The sequence below is a fragment of the Fukomys damarensis genome, unplaced genomic scaffold (genome assembly GCF_012274545.1).
Source record: "Fukomys damarensis isolate Sample0158 unplaced genomic scaffold, DMR_v1.0_HiC HiC_scaffold_24, whole genome shotgun sequence".
NCBI lineage: Eukaryota > Metazoa > Chordata > Mammalia > Rodentia > Bathyergidae > Fukomys > Fukomys damarensis.
This window is the reverse complement of record NW_022900936.1, coordinates 2,527,558-2,543,568: the sequence shown is the minus strand read 5'-3', so window position 1 is coordinate 2,543,568 and position 16,011 is coordinate 2,527,558. Positions and strand designations below refer to the sequence as shown.

The 16,011-nt window shown below is 57.0% G+C and overlaps 1 protein-coding gene across 1 annotated transcript in view; it reads left to right on the top strand.

Moving 5' to 3' along the window:
• Positions 1 to 16,011, top strand: part of Dscam (DS cell adhesion molecule) — a gene marked incomplete at its 5' end in the record, with an annotated part of 531,581 nt that overhangs the window by 411,086 nt on the left and 104,484 nt on the right. Inside the window, 4 exons of the mRNA XM_010636598.2 lie at positions 4,645 to 4,841; positions 6,309 to 6,405; positions 6,971 to 7,099; positions 12,539 to 12,706. Coding sequence (XP_010634900.1) covers positions 4,645 to 4,841; positions 6,309 to 6,405; positions 6,971 to 7,099; positions 12,539 to 12,706 — 591 coding nt within the window. The remainder of the gene's footprint in view (positions 1 to 4,644; positions 4,842 to 6,308; positions 6,406 to 6,970; positions 7,100 to 12,538; positions 12,707 to 16,011) is intronic.

Sequence of the window (16,011 nt, the reverse complement as noted above, 5' to 3'; positions counted from 1 at the left end):
CTGAAGCCATCTCAGTCCTTTCCAGCCGCCCAGCGTCAGAGGGAAACCGAGGCCAGGGTGGCGCAGGGCTCTGCCCATTCAGTGCCCATGCTCCTGCTGCCAGGCCCCTTCATACTTCCCCCTTGAATCTGACTCACTGCAGAGGGGCCCTGTCCTGACCTAGTGGTCACCAGATGCCACGTCACACGCTGTCCCCAGGGCCCTCAGACACGATGAGGAGCGGTGAGGCTTCCGAAGTCTTCACCCCTAGTAGCAGGGCCAGGAGGACGGCTGCTGGCCCCGGGCCTGCCTGAGGCCCCTGCTGACTTATTCTCCCAAGGAAACCTGAGCAGAGAATAATGGAAATTAAGTGGTAGGAAAATTTTGATTTCCCGATGAAATCGCAGTGAAGCTAAACTGTGGTCCGTGTCTGTGCAGGACAGCATTAATCGTGGATGCACAGCTGTTCGATGTCTGTAGGTTTGAAGATTTTTCACAATAAGATGTCAGAGGTTGAGGAATGCAAAAGGTGAGGAAGTAGCTTTAAAAATGTTTCCATGCTCCGGGCCACCCTCTCTCACCTCCCACCTGGAAACCGGAGCTCCGGCCTCAGTTTCCCAGTGTGGGCACTGGTCCATCCTTGTGGCCTCCCTGATAGAGTTGGTGGAGAGACAGAGGGACTTCCCAGGTCTCACAGAGGCTCCGGGCAGGCAGGGATGGACGGCCACCCTCTCAGTCAGGCTCCCTTTGGACCACAAGAGTGACGGCTTCCGGATGGGCCCTGGGCAAATCTGCCCACGGCTAGGTCGGGCCCCGGGTCTCCTCCGGTGGGCTGTGGCTCTGTGAGGTGGGGGCTTGGTCCTGTAAGCCTGACAGGAAGTTTGTCCCACTGGGGGTCCGTCCAGCCAGTGCAGCATCCTCCAAAGCACAGCTCTGGTCACCACACGGCAATTGGCCATGGAGCGGAAGGTCAAAGAGAACCAGTGTCTCGCGCCTGGCATCCCAGTGGCGTCCCTGAGCCCCCGTGGCCGATCACCACAGGTGGGCGGCGTCACAGGCTGCCAGCTCGGCAGAGCGGCTCCCCATGGCCACTGCGCGGGACAGACACATGGCTCGGGCTTCGGGCCAGGCTGGCTCCGGTCTGGGGTCCCCGTGCCCCTGGCCTCTCCTCGCTCAGTGCAAATCCCCGTGGTGGAAGGTCAAAGAGAACCAGTGTCTCGCGCCTGGCATCCCAGTGGCGTCCCTGAGCCCCCGTGGCCGATCACCACAGGTGGGCGGCGTCACAGGCTGCCAGCTCGGCAGAGCGGCTCCCCATGGCCACTGCGCGGGACAGACACATGGCTCGGGCTTCGGGCCAGGCTGGCTCCGGTCTGGGGTCCCCGTGCCCCTGGCCTCTCCTCGCTCAGTGCAAATCCCCGTGGCGTGCCCGTCCCTTGTTAGGCGTCGCTGTCTCTGGACCTGATTGTGACAGGTGAGAAGGTCACGCCCTGGTGTCGGCACTGCAGAGGAGCCGGCGGGATGAGAATCCCTTTTAAAACAAATCCTTCTGACCTTTCCTTCAAAGGGCTGAAAACGCCTGCTTGGGATGGGGGCAGGGACCAGCAGAGCAGTTCTGGCAGAGTGAGTGAGGGCGAGTTCACGCTGCACAGGCGAGGGAGGGCCCCAGCACAGGCCCCACGGCCTTGCTGTGTCTCAGGAGAACACTGAAAAGTGCACGCATGACCGTTCTTCAAGAAAGGAAAGAGGAGAAGGCAAGTCATCGGGCAGCGCTGCACTTTTGGAGCTCAGCTCTACCGGTTGTCTGATTGAGGCTCTAAGAAGTCGCACTTGGGGGATGGCAGCCCCTGGCCATTGGTCCCCCCAGGGCACCCCAGAGGGGACAAAAACCTTCACTGCACACTGCCACACTGTCCCCGGAGTCTTACCGAAGCACCCTGTGCTTGGGAAGTGACCGCACTGTCCGGCACCTGCCCTTCCACTTCACAGACCTGGTTCCTTGTTCACCAACCCGGGGAAGCCCGCACCTCACCCAGGACTCTGTGAGGCTCTGCACACAGGTGGGTTTCCAGAGCACCGCTTTGCAGCTGGAGTTTGTGCCATGCACAGGGTCTTGCGGGAGCCCGGGTTCTGCCCGGGGATCAGAGTGGGACCGGGGCCACCTTGCAAAACGAAATCCTACGTGGTCTCCCCGGGCCTGGGGCCGGTTCCCCAGACGTCAGTCGTGCTCTTGTTGGGACATCCGCAGTTGTGCTGCCGAGGTCTTTTGTAGCCTCGGGATCTCCAGCTGCCATGGCTCAGGCCTTAGGACGGAAAACACCTTAAGTAGTGGATATGAGCCCAACAGAAGGGAGGGGAGAGCTCTCGGGGCCTCCGTGGTGTCAGCTGCGTGGCAGTCTAGGGTCCGTGCAGCCGGTGGGCACGCAGCGGGACAGAAAGATGGCACTCGGCCACCTGCAGGTTCCTCTGTCACAAGGCTGAGGGGCCGTACACCTGTCCCCTCACCGTGGGCTCCGAATGTGAGCAGCTCCTCTCCCTGCCCGTTGCATCGCGAGCTCCTCACCCAGAGAATGCAGGATGGTGGGTGCTGCCACCAGATAAATGGTTAAGCACAGGATCCCTGTGAGACGCAGTAAATCTGGTGGGAATGTACCCGGGCAAATCCGCACAGCATCCTCTGTGTAAACACTCATAGCAGAATGATTCATATCGTCAGAGCAGAAGCGCTCCACGTGTGCACGGAGGGTGAACGGGCACAACACGCAGTGTATCGTGCGCCGGGATACGGTTAGGCAGTGGGAAGGGAGGCGGCACCGACACACGCTGCAGTGTGGCCAAGTCTTGGGAACACTGTTTTTCGTGAAAAAAGTCCAGAAAGTTAGACAAAAAGAAAAATATAATCCCAGTGATGGGACGAGTCTAGAAAAGCCAGTGTAAGGACAGAATAGAGGCTCCCGATTGCCTACAACTTGGGGTAGAAGATAAAAATATAAATGTGCAAGAGGAATCTTCCAATGGAATGCACGTTCTGTAGTTGGATGAGTTCGCAGTTGCGTGTGGTTGTTCGGAGGTGGGGACAGTGAGAGACAGAGACAGGCAGAGCGAGGACGTGCACATCCGCTGTGGCCTGTGGAGAACAGGACTGTGAAGCTAGCGTCAGCCAAGGCGAGAGTGTCCCACGCACAGGCCAGCCCGCATCTGCGTTAATTATAACTGTGGGGACGCGACTTCCTTGTAAGGTTGTATTCCGCGGTGCGAGAAAGACGTGAATGTTTGGCAAGGGACACAAAAGTGTGGTTGACCTTAGAAATACGGGAGGGCCTCTCTCCCTGTGATTGAGAAAATGGGGAAAAGTAGGAAAAATATAGATTTGCTTCGGCTGTTTTTCAGATCCTCCTAGTCTGTTGGGAAACATCTCGTTCCTTTCTCACATTCGTAAACTATCTCTTTACAGCACGTGCTTAGCTAAGCCAGGAGTCTGTAGCAGCCACCATGCCGTTGCGGTCCCGGGGCAGACTGTTTGCTTGCATTTCCCAGTTCTGCGTTCAGCAGAGTTTTACGGGAGAACCTGGGGCTGGCGGAAAGGCCTGTTGCCCCTGAGTGCGTCGTTGCCTTTTGCTAAGTCCCTGGGCCTGTTACCAATTTAAGGTCGCTTCTGCGTTCCTTCTTTTATGTGAACTTCACTCTAAACCTCTGCCGAGTCAGGCTGGTTATCAATTCGCAGGCGAGACTTTTCCTTCTGCATCAGTAACACAAGCCAAAGCTACTCACTTCTCCTTTGCTGTTTGTGTTTTTTCATTTTTATTTTTCCTCATTTTTTACTGTTTGTGCTCTTGCTCTCGGGAAGAATCCCTTGAGTAACTTGGACAAGGACGTTTGACTTTTACTCCCAGGCCTCTCAGATCACCAGAGTGGCAGCTCTGGCATCTGGCTTTCCAGCACCCACTGCTGGGCCTGGCCTCTGTGTGTTCTCTTGCTTTTTTGAGAACTTGGAGTGCAGTCTTGGAGGGGTTTGATTTCCAGGTGGTTTATGGAGTGGGATGGGCCCTCATGCTGTCCATCACCAAGAATGTAAGTCTCCAGATGAGTCAGGGTGGAGGAAAGGAAGCCTGGGAGGCCTCACAGCGAAAGGCTTTCCCTTTGTTCAGTGAGCCGAGGTTCTCTGCCAGATGTGACTTAGGAGATGTGCGGGGCGCCAGGAGACTGAGTCAAGTCTGCAGGGTTATAGCCACTGTGAGAGGTGAGCACGGCGAGAAGTCGTTCCAGGACAGGGTGACAACATCAGGGACCCACTGAGTGACTAAGGAAGCCCCATGGTTGAAAACAATAGAAATAAATGTAGGCGATTGGTGTCATTTTTCAGGCTAAATCTCCTTTTCGCCTGGTCAGCGAGGACAGTCACTTCCCACGCATTCTGGGGACACAGCCACGCCCCTGAGCCAGTCCGCCCACCCGCCAGGATGGGAGAGAGAGCATCGCCCCTGCGATCACAAAGCCCCAGGCACCTTCTCCCGGGGCTCCTTGGTCACAGTTCCTTCCTCTGCCACTTTCCCTTCCTGGTCTTCACGGTTCTGGCTCAGCGGTCTCTTGAGGAAGCCACATTGCAGAGAAAGCTGCCCCTAAGCAGCTCGACCCTTTGCTGAGCGAGTGTGCTCTGTGGTTTTCCAGTCCCCGCGATGATCACGTCCTACCCCAACACCACCCTGGCCACCCAGGGCCAGAAGAAGGAGATGAGCTGCACGGCCCACGGCGAGAAGCCCATCATCGTCCGCTGGGAGAAGGAGGACAGGATCATCAACCCCGAGATGGCCCGGTACCTCGTGTCCACCAAGGAGGCGGGCGAGGAGGTGGTCTCCACGCTGCAGGTAAATGCAGAGGCGGGCTTCCCGGGGAGAATGAGTTCGTCCTCTTACTCACCGGGTGCGTGACGGTGATAAATCGCAAAGACTCTGCCGGAATGTACTTGTGGGGCCCCATTTCCCTCCTGCTTTATGCAACAGAGATGGCAGAGGAGCCTTCAGAGTACAGCTTTCTTGTAAGTGTTATTAAGGGTAAAACAGGGCAGGGAACCCAACAATAATAAACAATACTGAAAGTAGAGTTCTTTCAATGACAATCCTGGAGGAAAGAAAGCTTCTGCTGTTCGTGTGTTAATTTCCTACAAAAATTGAGCTGGGCATGGTGGCACAACCTAGAATCCCAGCACTCCAAGAGGCTGAGGCAGGAGAATCACAAATTGGAGCCTGGCCTGAGCAAACGTAGCAACTTAGCCAGACCCTGTCCAGAAATGTTTTAAAGGGCTGTGGCTGTAGCTCAGCATGAAGGCCCTGTGTTCAGTCCTTAGCACTGCTTCGGATAGACTTTGGGACAGAAAAAAAGTACTACAGCAAAAAATATTTTTTCCATGGAAAAAATACAATGTGAAAAATTCTGTCGTTAATATGGGAATCACAGAGGCTAAAATGAAACACTGAATGTTTACCTCGTTAGCGCTACTGGATATGAACTAAGCAAGCACACACAGGGAAAACCCCAGAAGGCCTGGGTGTGGAACCCTGGACACCGCTCCTTCCAAGGCTCGGGGCGGGCTGTGCTGGCCACCCCCTGATGGCAGTGCCGCCCACAGGGTCCACAGAGCCTTCATTGTTCCGGGGCCGCCCAGGCGCCAAAATGCAGACGTGCTGAGGTCTGTGTAGTGCATCAAGACGTTTGCCAGGCACTCACACGCATCTTCTCATACGCCTCGAGCCACACCTGCCCCAGTGCGGGTGCCCCACAGAGTCCCTTAATTCGTCACCCAGGGAGCGAGGAGGAGAAAAGCTCTGCGTGTGCCCCATACAGAAGCAGACGCCCTGAATGTCTCACGCAGTTCGTTTCTCATGTGCGTGCGAAGCCCTGGGCACCGAGGGTTGGCTGTGTTCATGCTCCTGTCTCTTGAGGCCTGCGTGCCGTGCGCACTCCGAAGGCTTTCTGTGAGGACAGAGAGCGCGGTGTGAATGTGGGCTCGCTGTGACCTGAGCGCGGGTTCCCACACCCATGACACACGTGATTTACTGAGCTCACGGCTGACACCGCAAGTGTGTGTCAGACTCACACAGCCACACGCTCACACTCGCAGGCGGGATATGCCAAAGGGATGTGTGCTGTGTGTGTGTGAGTGTGTGTGCCTTGTGTGTGAGAGCATTTGTGAGAGTGTGTGTGTGAGCAGGTGTGAGAGTGTAGCTGAGCTGGGGCTGTAGGAGGGTGGGTGGCGCCTTTCACAGCCGAGCCATCTCCACTGATCTCTGGCTCCGCAGCCCTGAGTCGGGTGAATTCCTCTGCTCCTCTCCCAGATTTTGCCCACGGTGAGAGAAGACTCCGGCTTCTTCTCCTGCCATGCTATCAACTCTTACGGGGAGGACCGCGGCATCATCCAGCTCACAGTGCAAGGTAGGGAGGGGACAGCAGGCCGTGTGAGGACAGGGGCAGCATGGCATTCCAGGCATCCGGTGGCCCTGCCCGCTGGGGGCGCTGCCAGCCTCTCGGAACATCATGGCGGCGCAGGTCGGTGCCTAGGCGGCACTTTGACACACGCACACGCACACGCACACCTCCCCATCGTGTCAGAGAACAGCTGGAAATGCAGGGAACAGAGCCCTTCCTTCGGAGGAGCGGTGGGGAGAAGGGAGAAGTCTGTAGCAGGTGCTGGGATGCAGCCGGTGACAAGCGCAGGGCTGCCTTTCTCCATGCACATTAGGAGTCCATAATTAGATGACTGAAGGGCAAGGGAACGTCCCCATCTAGGGCCACAACACACTCTGTGCTAGAGATCCCAGCAGGACAGTGACCTTGAGGCCCTCAGGGGGGAAGCCACAGTCTCCAGGCCCTTCTCTCCGCCCTAGGCGTGACTGGAAGAACTGAAGGCTGCCAGCCGCGACTGTCACTGTGTGACGCTGACAGCTCGCGTGTGTGGCACGCGGGGCTGCACTAACCCATGTTTCTATCGCCGGCACAGAGCCCCCAGACCCTCCTGAGATCGAGATCAAAGACGTGAAAGCTCGCACGATCACACTCAGGTGGACCATGGGCTTCGACGGGAACAGCCCCATCACAGGCTACGACATCGAATGCAAAAATAGATCAGGTAAGTCCTTTATTGCCTCCAGCTCTACTTCGGCTTCCAAAAGCGCGCTCTTCTTGCTCCCTCCTTCGCACTTCTGTCCAGGAGAGCGCCCTCCTGGAGGATGACGTTCAGAGGGGGCTTTCTTTGCACAGAGGGTTCCAGGTTTCCCACACCCCTTCCTAGCAGACTGCCAGGGCCTTCTCAGATGCGTCCTGTCCCCCCTGGGCCACGGGCAGCTGCTGGCAAAACCAAGCCCCACGTGACCTTCTCTACCTCGCGGCTCTGCCCCTTCCCCTGCACCTGCCCAGCCGAGTGGCTGCCCTGTGTCCCTCGTTCTGCGTGGAGTCCGGGCTCTGTGCGGAGGTCTGTGGATGAGCCTGCGGTGGACTGTGCGTCGCCAGCGGCCACCTCTGCTCCTCGGGAAATGCCGCTCTGTGGGGCTGGGAGTGGTCACCGCCACACCGGCCAGCACTCTGCCCAGACCCGTGCCCAGAACCAGTCAGCTGTGCCCGCTGGATGCCTGTCTTCTGGAACCCAGTGACTGTTCACAAGGGTAGACTAGCACGCTGTGGCCTCAGTCGAAAATACTAGTGTGCTCCTAAAAGATGGGAGAAGTGGAAAGCAAACCCTCCGCGTGTGAAGGAATGTAATCTGGGGGAGCTGCGACAGCGGCCTTAATTTTTGCTTTCTGAGCACTGGCCGTTTCTGGAGATTACCCTGTCACGACCAATCTGGTGTCTCCTGAGCTGAGCTGTAGGACTGAATCAAGCTCAAGGAATCTGGAAAGAAGCAGGTCCTGCCGGAGGGACATATCATTAAGAGTGCGCTGCAGGCAGACCGGGAACGGGGTGGTGGGGTCGCAGAGAGAGGCGGAGGGCTGGCCAGGAGGGGTCTGGGAAGGCAGAACGAGGCGGCGAAAAGAAAACTCATCCAGTGGCACACGGTGGTTTGAAAGGAAACAGCTGGGTTGGACCAGCACATAAGGAGGGACCCCCAGAAAGGGCAGTGGGACCCCAAAGGGCACCGTCACCTGGCCCAGTGGTAGAGCCAGCACCAGGCTCATGGGGACCTAGTGACTTGGCCACTCAAGACAGTGCTGACCCAAGCAGGGGCTTCGGAGCCAGGACAAACAGACCCCAGAGGCTGCCACACCCTGGGGAGTGGAGTCACAGTCCCCACGGCGGACCTGTGCTGAGATGTGGCCTGTCCCGGGTGCTGCTGGCCTGGCTTCTTCCCCAGAGTCCCCATCTTTGGCCCCAGCTGTCCTGTGCTCAGAGTGCTGTATCCTGTGTTGGTCCTAGCAGGCCTGTAACCGAGACTCGCACGTGTACCTCTGTATACGTGTCTCCGTGTGTGTCCCCTCTCCCAGCCCAGATGCTTCTGGGGGCCCGGGACCCAGCAGATCCATTTCAGCTACAGCCCAGGTTTTCACTCAGTGTCTGGTGAATGCTAAGAAGGGAGTAAAGCATTGTACTGGTTGCAGGCACACATTCAGATCTAATAAAGGCCAAGGCTCTTGAACCTTGTGCCCTTCGGTCCCAGGCCCCTAGCACAATGTCTGGCATGAAAGAATGTGTAGGTTGAATTTACACACAATTAAAATCTAAAAATTGTGTGCAGGAGCATCTTTAAATGTAGAAATGATCAGGCTCCACATTACAAGTAGAAAAGCTGCTGCCTGCTCTCGGGGCTCTGTCCATAGTGAGGCCCTGGTTCTCCACTGTGGGGCCAGGGCCAGTGTGTGGCTGAGGGTTTTATGCAGTCCGGAGCAGGGCACCTGAAGGTGCCAGGGAGAAGCCTAGGGGAGCAGCCCAGGGACAGGCGGGCTAACTCCATGACTAAGGTCTGCACCCAGGACCCACAGAACCTGTGTCCCTGCAGGCTAGGAAGACCCAGGAGGAAGGAGTGACATGGGTCTCCGTGTGGACGGGGTATGCTGTCCACACCTTCAGGGACTGGTTGTTTCCTTAGTGAGTTTGGGGCTGTAAAAATTGCAGCCATCAGTTTAGCGAGTGCAGTTTATGGGCTGGGCGCCTGGAAAACAGGGCCTCCCAGCTATAGCTTCAGGGTCTTCTGTCCGGGAAGCCCTCCCCGACCACCCGTCCCTCCTCTACCATCGCATCCTCTGCACCTGCGACCCTTAGACCCAGGACTGTTTAGTTAGCATCTGCCCCTGCTGAACAGTCATCCCCTGAGGGCCTGAGTGGCCACTGAGGACAGGGACCGCCCAACTCCGTGTCCTGCAAAGCACTCACGCTCATACCACACCTCGGCACAGGTTGCTGAAAGGCTCACTCTCTACCCTTGTTTTAGGCCATGTTCCGTCCACCCCCACCGAGACGCTTTCCTCTCTTTCCCGTCAGCAGGCTCCAGGTGCCAAAGATTAGCAACGGATTAAGGACTCGTGGTTCCTAGCATTGCCCGGGCTGGTTCAGCCCCACAGACAGGAAGCGCGATTCCACCTCCAGGAGCCACAATTCTTAAGAGTTTTCCCTCAGTGCGGCCAGAGTTCTCTGAGTCCAGTGGCCCTTGTCCCACCCTAGGTCCCCTGGCCACACCCCCCGCCGCCCAGGACACGAACACAGATGTGTCGCCATTTGCTGGGAGAACGCAGCCTCCCAGGTCCCTCCCCTGGCCTCTCCGGTGACCATCTTCTGCCCACTCAGGCCCCTTCCAGCTCCGCAGTGTGCAGCCTGCTGCTCTGTTTCCTTCTTCCCTTCTGTGGGCAGGTGTTGTCTCCTCTCCCAGCACCTCACGGGTCTCTGACAGTGTCAGCTACAGCGTCCTGGGACGTCACCCTCCAGGCGGGGTGGAGGCTCCCCTGTGCAGGCCAACCCGATGCAGTCCCCAGCCCTCTCCTCTCTGGAGCTTGCAGCATCTCCAGCTGAGGCTGCGTTGGTGACAGGGCCTTCCCTGTGTCCCTGTGTCGCCACACTGGGCCTGGGCCCCTTCACTTCACACCTGCCTCCTACTCACCCACTCCTGCTCTACTCTGTGGCCTCTCACAGCATCTCTAGAGCAGCTGCACTCTGACCTCTGTCCCTGACAGCTGTGCCCTGTGGACTTGGGTGTCTGCCTCCAAGGTGAGGCTGGTCACCCTACCTGTGGGCGCCCTGCTTTTCCTCCCAGGGATTATTTGTGGTTGTAGAGACAGCAGTGAGCTCTCAGCTCTGCCACCCGCTCCTCCCATGGGGCTCTCTGGCATGGCCAGAAATCCTGCCTACTTTTCAATAAATGCTACTTATGGCTCCTTTCCGAACCAGGCCACGAGTCTGACCCCATGACCCTCCCAGTCTTATTTCCTGCAAACCCATACGTGGAAAAATTAACCGCTGCCAAAATTCCCTGCTTTTGCATCCAACCAAAATTCCCTTCTTTTGCTTGCTCATCCTTATCAGAGAGCAAAGCCAGGAGCTTGTCAGAGGTTGCCTTGGTAGATATCAGACCTTGGGTGGTCCGCAGAAATGCTGACGTCCAGTCTCCTTCGGCATCGTCAGAGACTGGCGAATGTCTTCCGCTGCAGGAAAAGGACTTTGAACTTGGGGTCGTTCAGTGGGGTCAGATCCCAGCCCCACTTCCTGCCCAGTGCAGAGGAGGGCCTGCGTTCCTTGACTTTCACCCTGAAAATAAAACTCCTCACGCCGGCTGTGAGAATTGAATCAAGTATGACATCCCTTCCCAGCTGTCTGTCCACCGTGTGATCCCGGCACCACTGGTCTGCAGCAGCATTGTCAGACATTTCTGGGGAGTCCAGTGTGCCACACACCTGGGGTCACAGGTGCCACCCCTATGAGAGGAGCGGCACGGTGCCCCAGATGGGAGGATGGAATTGCACACTGACCTGTAATATATAGCAAGGACACAGAGTGGACAGGCATCTTAGGAGCCACAGGGGGCCGAGGAGGCAGGTTGGAGTGGGCGCTTGGAGGAGGCCATGGGCCGCAAGGGACAGGAGTGACTCTTGGGGGCGGTCTGACAGGCCCGCTGGCCGGGGTGGGGGCGGTTCACACGCACCTCCAGGGCAACAGCGTCAAGGAGTCGCTCGGCAGTCCGTCTGAGAAGGGACCTATTCTGGAGTCATGGGCCAGGAGCCTGGAGCTGAGCTCTGGGGACAGCGGGCTGCAGAGCTGGCCCTTTCCCACCTCCGTCCGCATGGACTTGGGCGGCGGGAGCAGGCCGTGGGCACAGGTCCACCCCAGACTGGCCCTCCACACCTGCAGTGCCAACACCTGGGCCTTCTGAGGCCTGTGAGTCCTTGAACTTTCCCACCTGCAAGGCCAGCTTCTTCCTGGCTGTCCCCGTGTCCCCTCCTGAAGACCTGGCCTCCTCTCTGTAGGACAGGCCCAGGTCCGCGATCCTCTCCCCTGACAGACCATCTCCCGTGTTCTCCTCCCCACGCCATTCCACCTCTGGCCCGCATCTTCTCTTTCCGGGCCTTGTTCCTCACCCTGGTCCTCTGGACTTGGGGTGCTGGCTTCTCTTGCAGTATCTGCGCTCAGTTTCTGCTGCACTGTGCCCCACGGAACAAGAGCACTGCACACCAGTCCTGACATCGCGTGCTTTTCCTTCGGGTCTCTAAAGCCTCTTGGCATCATGTCTACCTGGGGAAGAGCCACTCCCTAACAGCGCTCCTCACAGTGTGACGAGGGGCCCGGGGATTGCACCAGTCCACTCCTAACAGGCCTGTGCCGTGTGGGCACTGACCACAGAGCATGGAGAGGCCATTCTGTGCCCTGTGGCACATAGAAGGCAGCAGGGGCAGCAGGGTTCCCTCCGAGGGCTTTCGTCATGGTGAGCGTCCCAGGAGGGGACCCGGGCAGAGTGGCCCTCCACGAGCGTCACACCCACCATGGTCCCCGAGGCGCTTTCCCCTTCCACACCCAGTGCCCGCTCACGGCCCCACCCTGGCTGACAGCTGCCCAGACTGGCAGAGACCCACTCTGACACCCCGGCCCCAGCAGAAGCACCTGTGCCCCCGCTGTCCCAGCCCATTGCTGCTCTCACCTTGGGAAGGAGCGACGGTCCTTCGTGCCAAGGGTCGGGAGGGCTGAATGGCTTCCAAAAGTGAGGCTTGATAAATGTCCTTGGTTAGCAGAGATCCCCCTGGCGGCTGAGGCTGGCTTGTGCGGGGCTTTCACCCCTCTGTGGCTGGAAAGGCTCTGGTGTGGCTGCAGGCGTGGCCGGCGTGAAGTGCCTGCAGGACCACGGGTGTTCCATCCCCCAGTTTCCCTGGCTCCCCCAGCTCCCTCGGTGTGGACATTCGCATGGGACTTCCGGTCCCCTCTGGCAGCCAGTCTGCCAGCAAAGGGGGACACTGCACTGTGAAACATAATCTCACTGGGTGTAACTTTGTCCTTCTTTCCCTCTTTCTTTTTTAAAATTCCTACTGTGAACTGTCAACGGCAGAGGAAAAAAACTCACCTCTCTATCTCTTCTTTTTTGAAAAACAAAACCCAAAAGACTCCTGGGATTCTGCTCAGAGAACCAAAGATGTTTCCCCTCAGCTGAACTCGGCCACCATCATTGATATCCACCCTTCCTCCACCTACAGCATCCGCATGTACGCCAAGAACCGGATCGGCAAGAGCGAGCCCAGCAACGAGCTCACCATCACGGCGGACGAGGCCGGTAGGTGGGGCCCGGGGGCTGTGCCAAGGGGAGGGCATGGAGAGCTCACAGGCCGGCAGCTGGGGTGGCGCCCTTCGCCCACCTCTGGGTGCTGGAAGGTGGCAAGAGGACCAGTGCGGGCAGGAAGGGACAGCCGGTTAACGGAACTGCAGCAGCGGGCTCCACGCTGGGGCGCAGACTGACTCCTGACCACGCCATCAGTATTTTATAACGTTCTCTGTTGTCCTTCTGCCAGTGATCAGGGTTTGTATCTGATGTGGAAGATTTCAAAGCTGGAAGTAAATATTTGCAGAGGGCAAAACAGTTCCCAGCGTCCTGCTGCCCGCCGCTAAGCTAGGATCAGGCTGCAGCACCTTCTGGGTTGCTTCAGTGACCTGTTTGATGACGACGTGTGTGCTCATGCTCACCATGTACGTGCACACACGTGTACGGAGCCCACGCTTGGTGAGCCCTGGCTATGGGGTGGCGAGGGATTCACTGGAGGGCTGAGCGGTTAGGCAGTGACCAAGGGGCACCACCTCTTGGACTCTAGGAGCAGGCAGGAGCCGACGTCCGGCTGGTCCTTCTGAGGGAAAGGGCTTTCAGCCTACTCTGGATTTCCTTTCCTGCCATCATAAGCTGTCCCTTGGCAGCTGGCCTGGAAGCTTGGGCTGTTCCTCTGTCCCCAGGAGGGGAGGTCACCCTGAGTGTGTCCCACTTCCTCCCACGCCGCCTTCCCTGGCTCACCCCTCTCTGAACAGCATCCAGCGCGCCTCTCCACTTCCTACCGCCCGCGTCTCCTACCGCTTATTTACTAGTGAGCCTAGTTAGTGGGGTCATTCGTTTTCAGATTTTATTATTATAAAGTAATGAACTCCCTGTGGTATTTTATTACCATTCCCAAGATTATTTTCTTATGTTAAATTCTAAAACTGTGGAATCTCTGGATCAAACCAACCACAAAGTGTTTTCCTCCTTCCGATACATCACTTCCCCTGGAAGGGATCAGTTTAAGCGTGCAGTCTCCCTGGGCTGCTGCAGTCACCTGTCTCTTGGCGTTGGGTGGCCTCTGGCCTTGAACTTTGCCTTCCAGGACGGGTGACAGAATGCCTTTAAGTGTCAGCGTCTGAGCTGAGCCATTTCTGATATCGGGCAGTCTCCGTGATTTCTCACCTACAAAATACCCAGAAAGGATACTTTCTCCTCCTTACACACACATACCTGACCATTGAAAAAGAAATCCCAAGCTCTAAATATACTTTAGATTTCTCCGAAATGAGTGGGAAGAGAGTGTTCCTATGTTCCTGCAAAAATAGAATCTTATTTAAGTATTTATCTAAACAACCTACTGACACCCTGGGATCTCATTACACTGGGTGATTGGGAGCATAAGTGACCCTGGCCCTCAGCCCAGAGGGAACTGTGACTTCGTGCCCAGCGTCCTCCTTCCTCTGAAGCCCTGCTAATCCTGTTCTACCCGCATCTCAGGGCAGCCACTGCGCTTCCTGGTGGCGCTTAGAAGCTCTGCTGCTGCCCTGGCTTCCTTTCCTCCTCAGACCTCCCCGGAGCTGCGGGTTGCTATAGCAGCCAGGAGGCCAGGTGAACAGCCAGGAAGCCCTGCAGCTGCCTGCCATTTTGCAGACAGAGGCAGAGGCCGCCTCGGGCTCCCTGCTGGCCTCTGGGATTTGAACTGGGGCACAGCCTCTCTCCATCTGTCCTCAGGTGCTGGGGGAAGTGGAGGACGGGAACAGGCTTGGGCGAAGCAAGGCTGCCAAGCAGAGCCGGGCTCTGTCGTGGTGTGGGGGTTGGCAGGACTCACAGCGAGGCGTCCTGTCCCTGTGTGACCAACGCCCAGGCCCAGGACCCCACCTCAGGGCCAGCTGCAGCCTCTCTGTACAGATGCAGCCAGCGCCTCCCGAAAGCCCCTTCCCAGGGCCACCTTTGGGGAGCTGTAGCCATCTGGGGAGACCTTTCCCGCCCTGACTTTAAGGCTCTCTTCCCCCCAAGAGGTGGCCGCCTCGGGTGGTGCTCCAGCATCTCCCCCCAGACCTGAGGCCAGCTCTCCACACCCAAGGGACTGTATCTTGGGGTGTCAGCACTGGGGGACCCCGCAGTACTGCTCTGAGAAAGGCCAAATGGTAGGGCTGCGAGGATGAGAGAGGAAGATCCCTGACCAGGAGCCAACGCAGGGGCGTGGGACCCCACAGTCTGAGCCCCAGACGCATCTCACCTACAGGGACAAGGGTAGGTTTTGCATCTTAAAAAAATGGAGAAAACAGGCCGAGACTGCACCTGGCCCCAAGGAGCTGAAATACTGACCGTGTGGCCTTTCACACCGACGGTTTGCCATTGATTTCAGTTTGGCCACCATGGAAATCTGGGTTTTGGATCTGCATTGTGTAGCTTCTGGAAGCAGCAATTGCTGTCATTTACCCAGTATCCCCACACCACATCACCGAGTCTGTTTTTTCTAGGAAAGTGCATAAATGTATTATCATAGCATGTAAATATAGTGGACCGAAGAGAGCAGCCAGGAACAAAGATCACACCACTTAGCACTTTCTTCCTGACTCCCCAGACAGCCCTGTGCCCCCAGAGAGGAGAAGTCAGGGGAGTAAGTGGGAGAGGATGTTATAGTTATGGAGATCAGCTCTTAATGGACCCAAGTGTGTCAGCTTCCCTGGGTCACAGCGGAGCATGATCCTCTCCAAAGACCAAGCTCCCATCAGCAGCTGCCCTCGGAGGCCCGGTGTCACCTGGTGCCGTTAGAGTGAGTGCAGGGTGGCTGGTCCTTTGCCGTGTCCATCATGAATCTGGACACCAAGTGTGAGAGTTCAAGTATGCACAAGTCCACTGAAACAGCACTGAATTCCCACAGACAGCAGAGAACGGAAGGCTTGCATTTCAGAGAGATCTCAGCACAGAATTGGGTTTCCAATGGGTGGTGCTAGTTAAGAGCTTTGTGGGAACCAGGAGTACCTGGTACCCCATGGAGCCTTCAGCATGCTGCCTCTGCAATTGGCTGCCCTTCTTTATTTGGTTTGGAAAAACTTTGGAAATTAAGTCTGAAGAAATAATCAGCCTCTTTGCTCTTTCTTATACAGCATGAGTATACCGCTGGCACTCCAGGATTGTTCTGGAATGTTCTAGAATATTCTTCCCCCTTCTCCCTCACCCCTTTTCAAGGCACAAATATCTTCATCCCAATGAATCCTATCCCAAACACCCTATTAAAATGCCACCTAGGGCCGGAGATTTAGCTCAGTGATTCCGCCACCTTCTTCACAAGCATAAAGTCTCAAGTTTGATCCCCAATACCAAAAAAA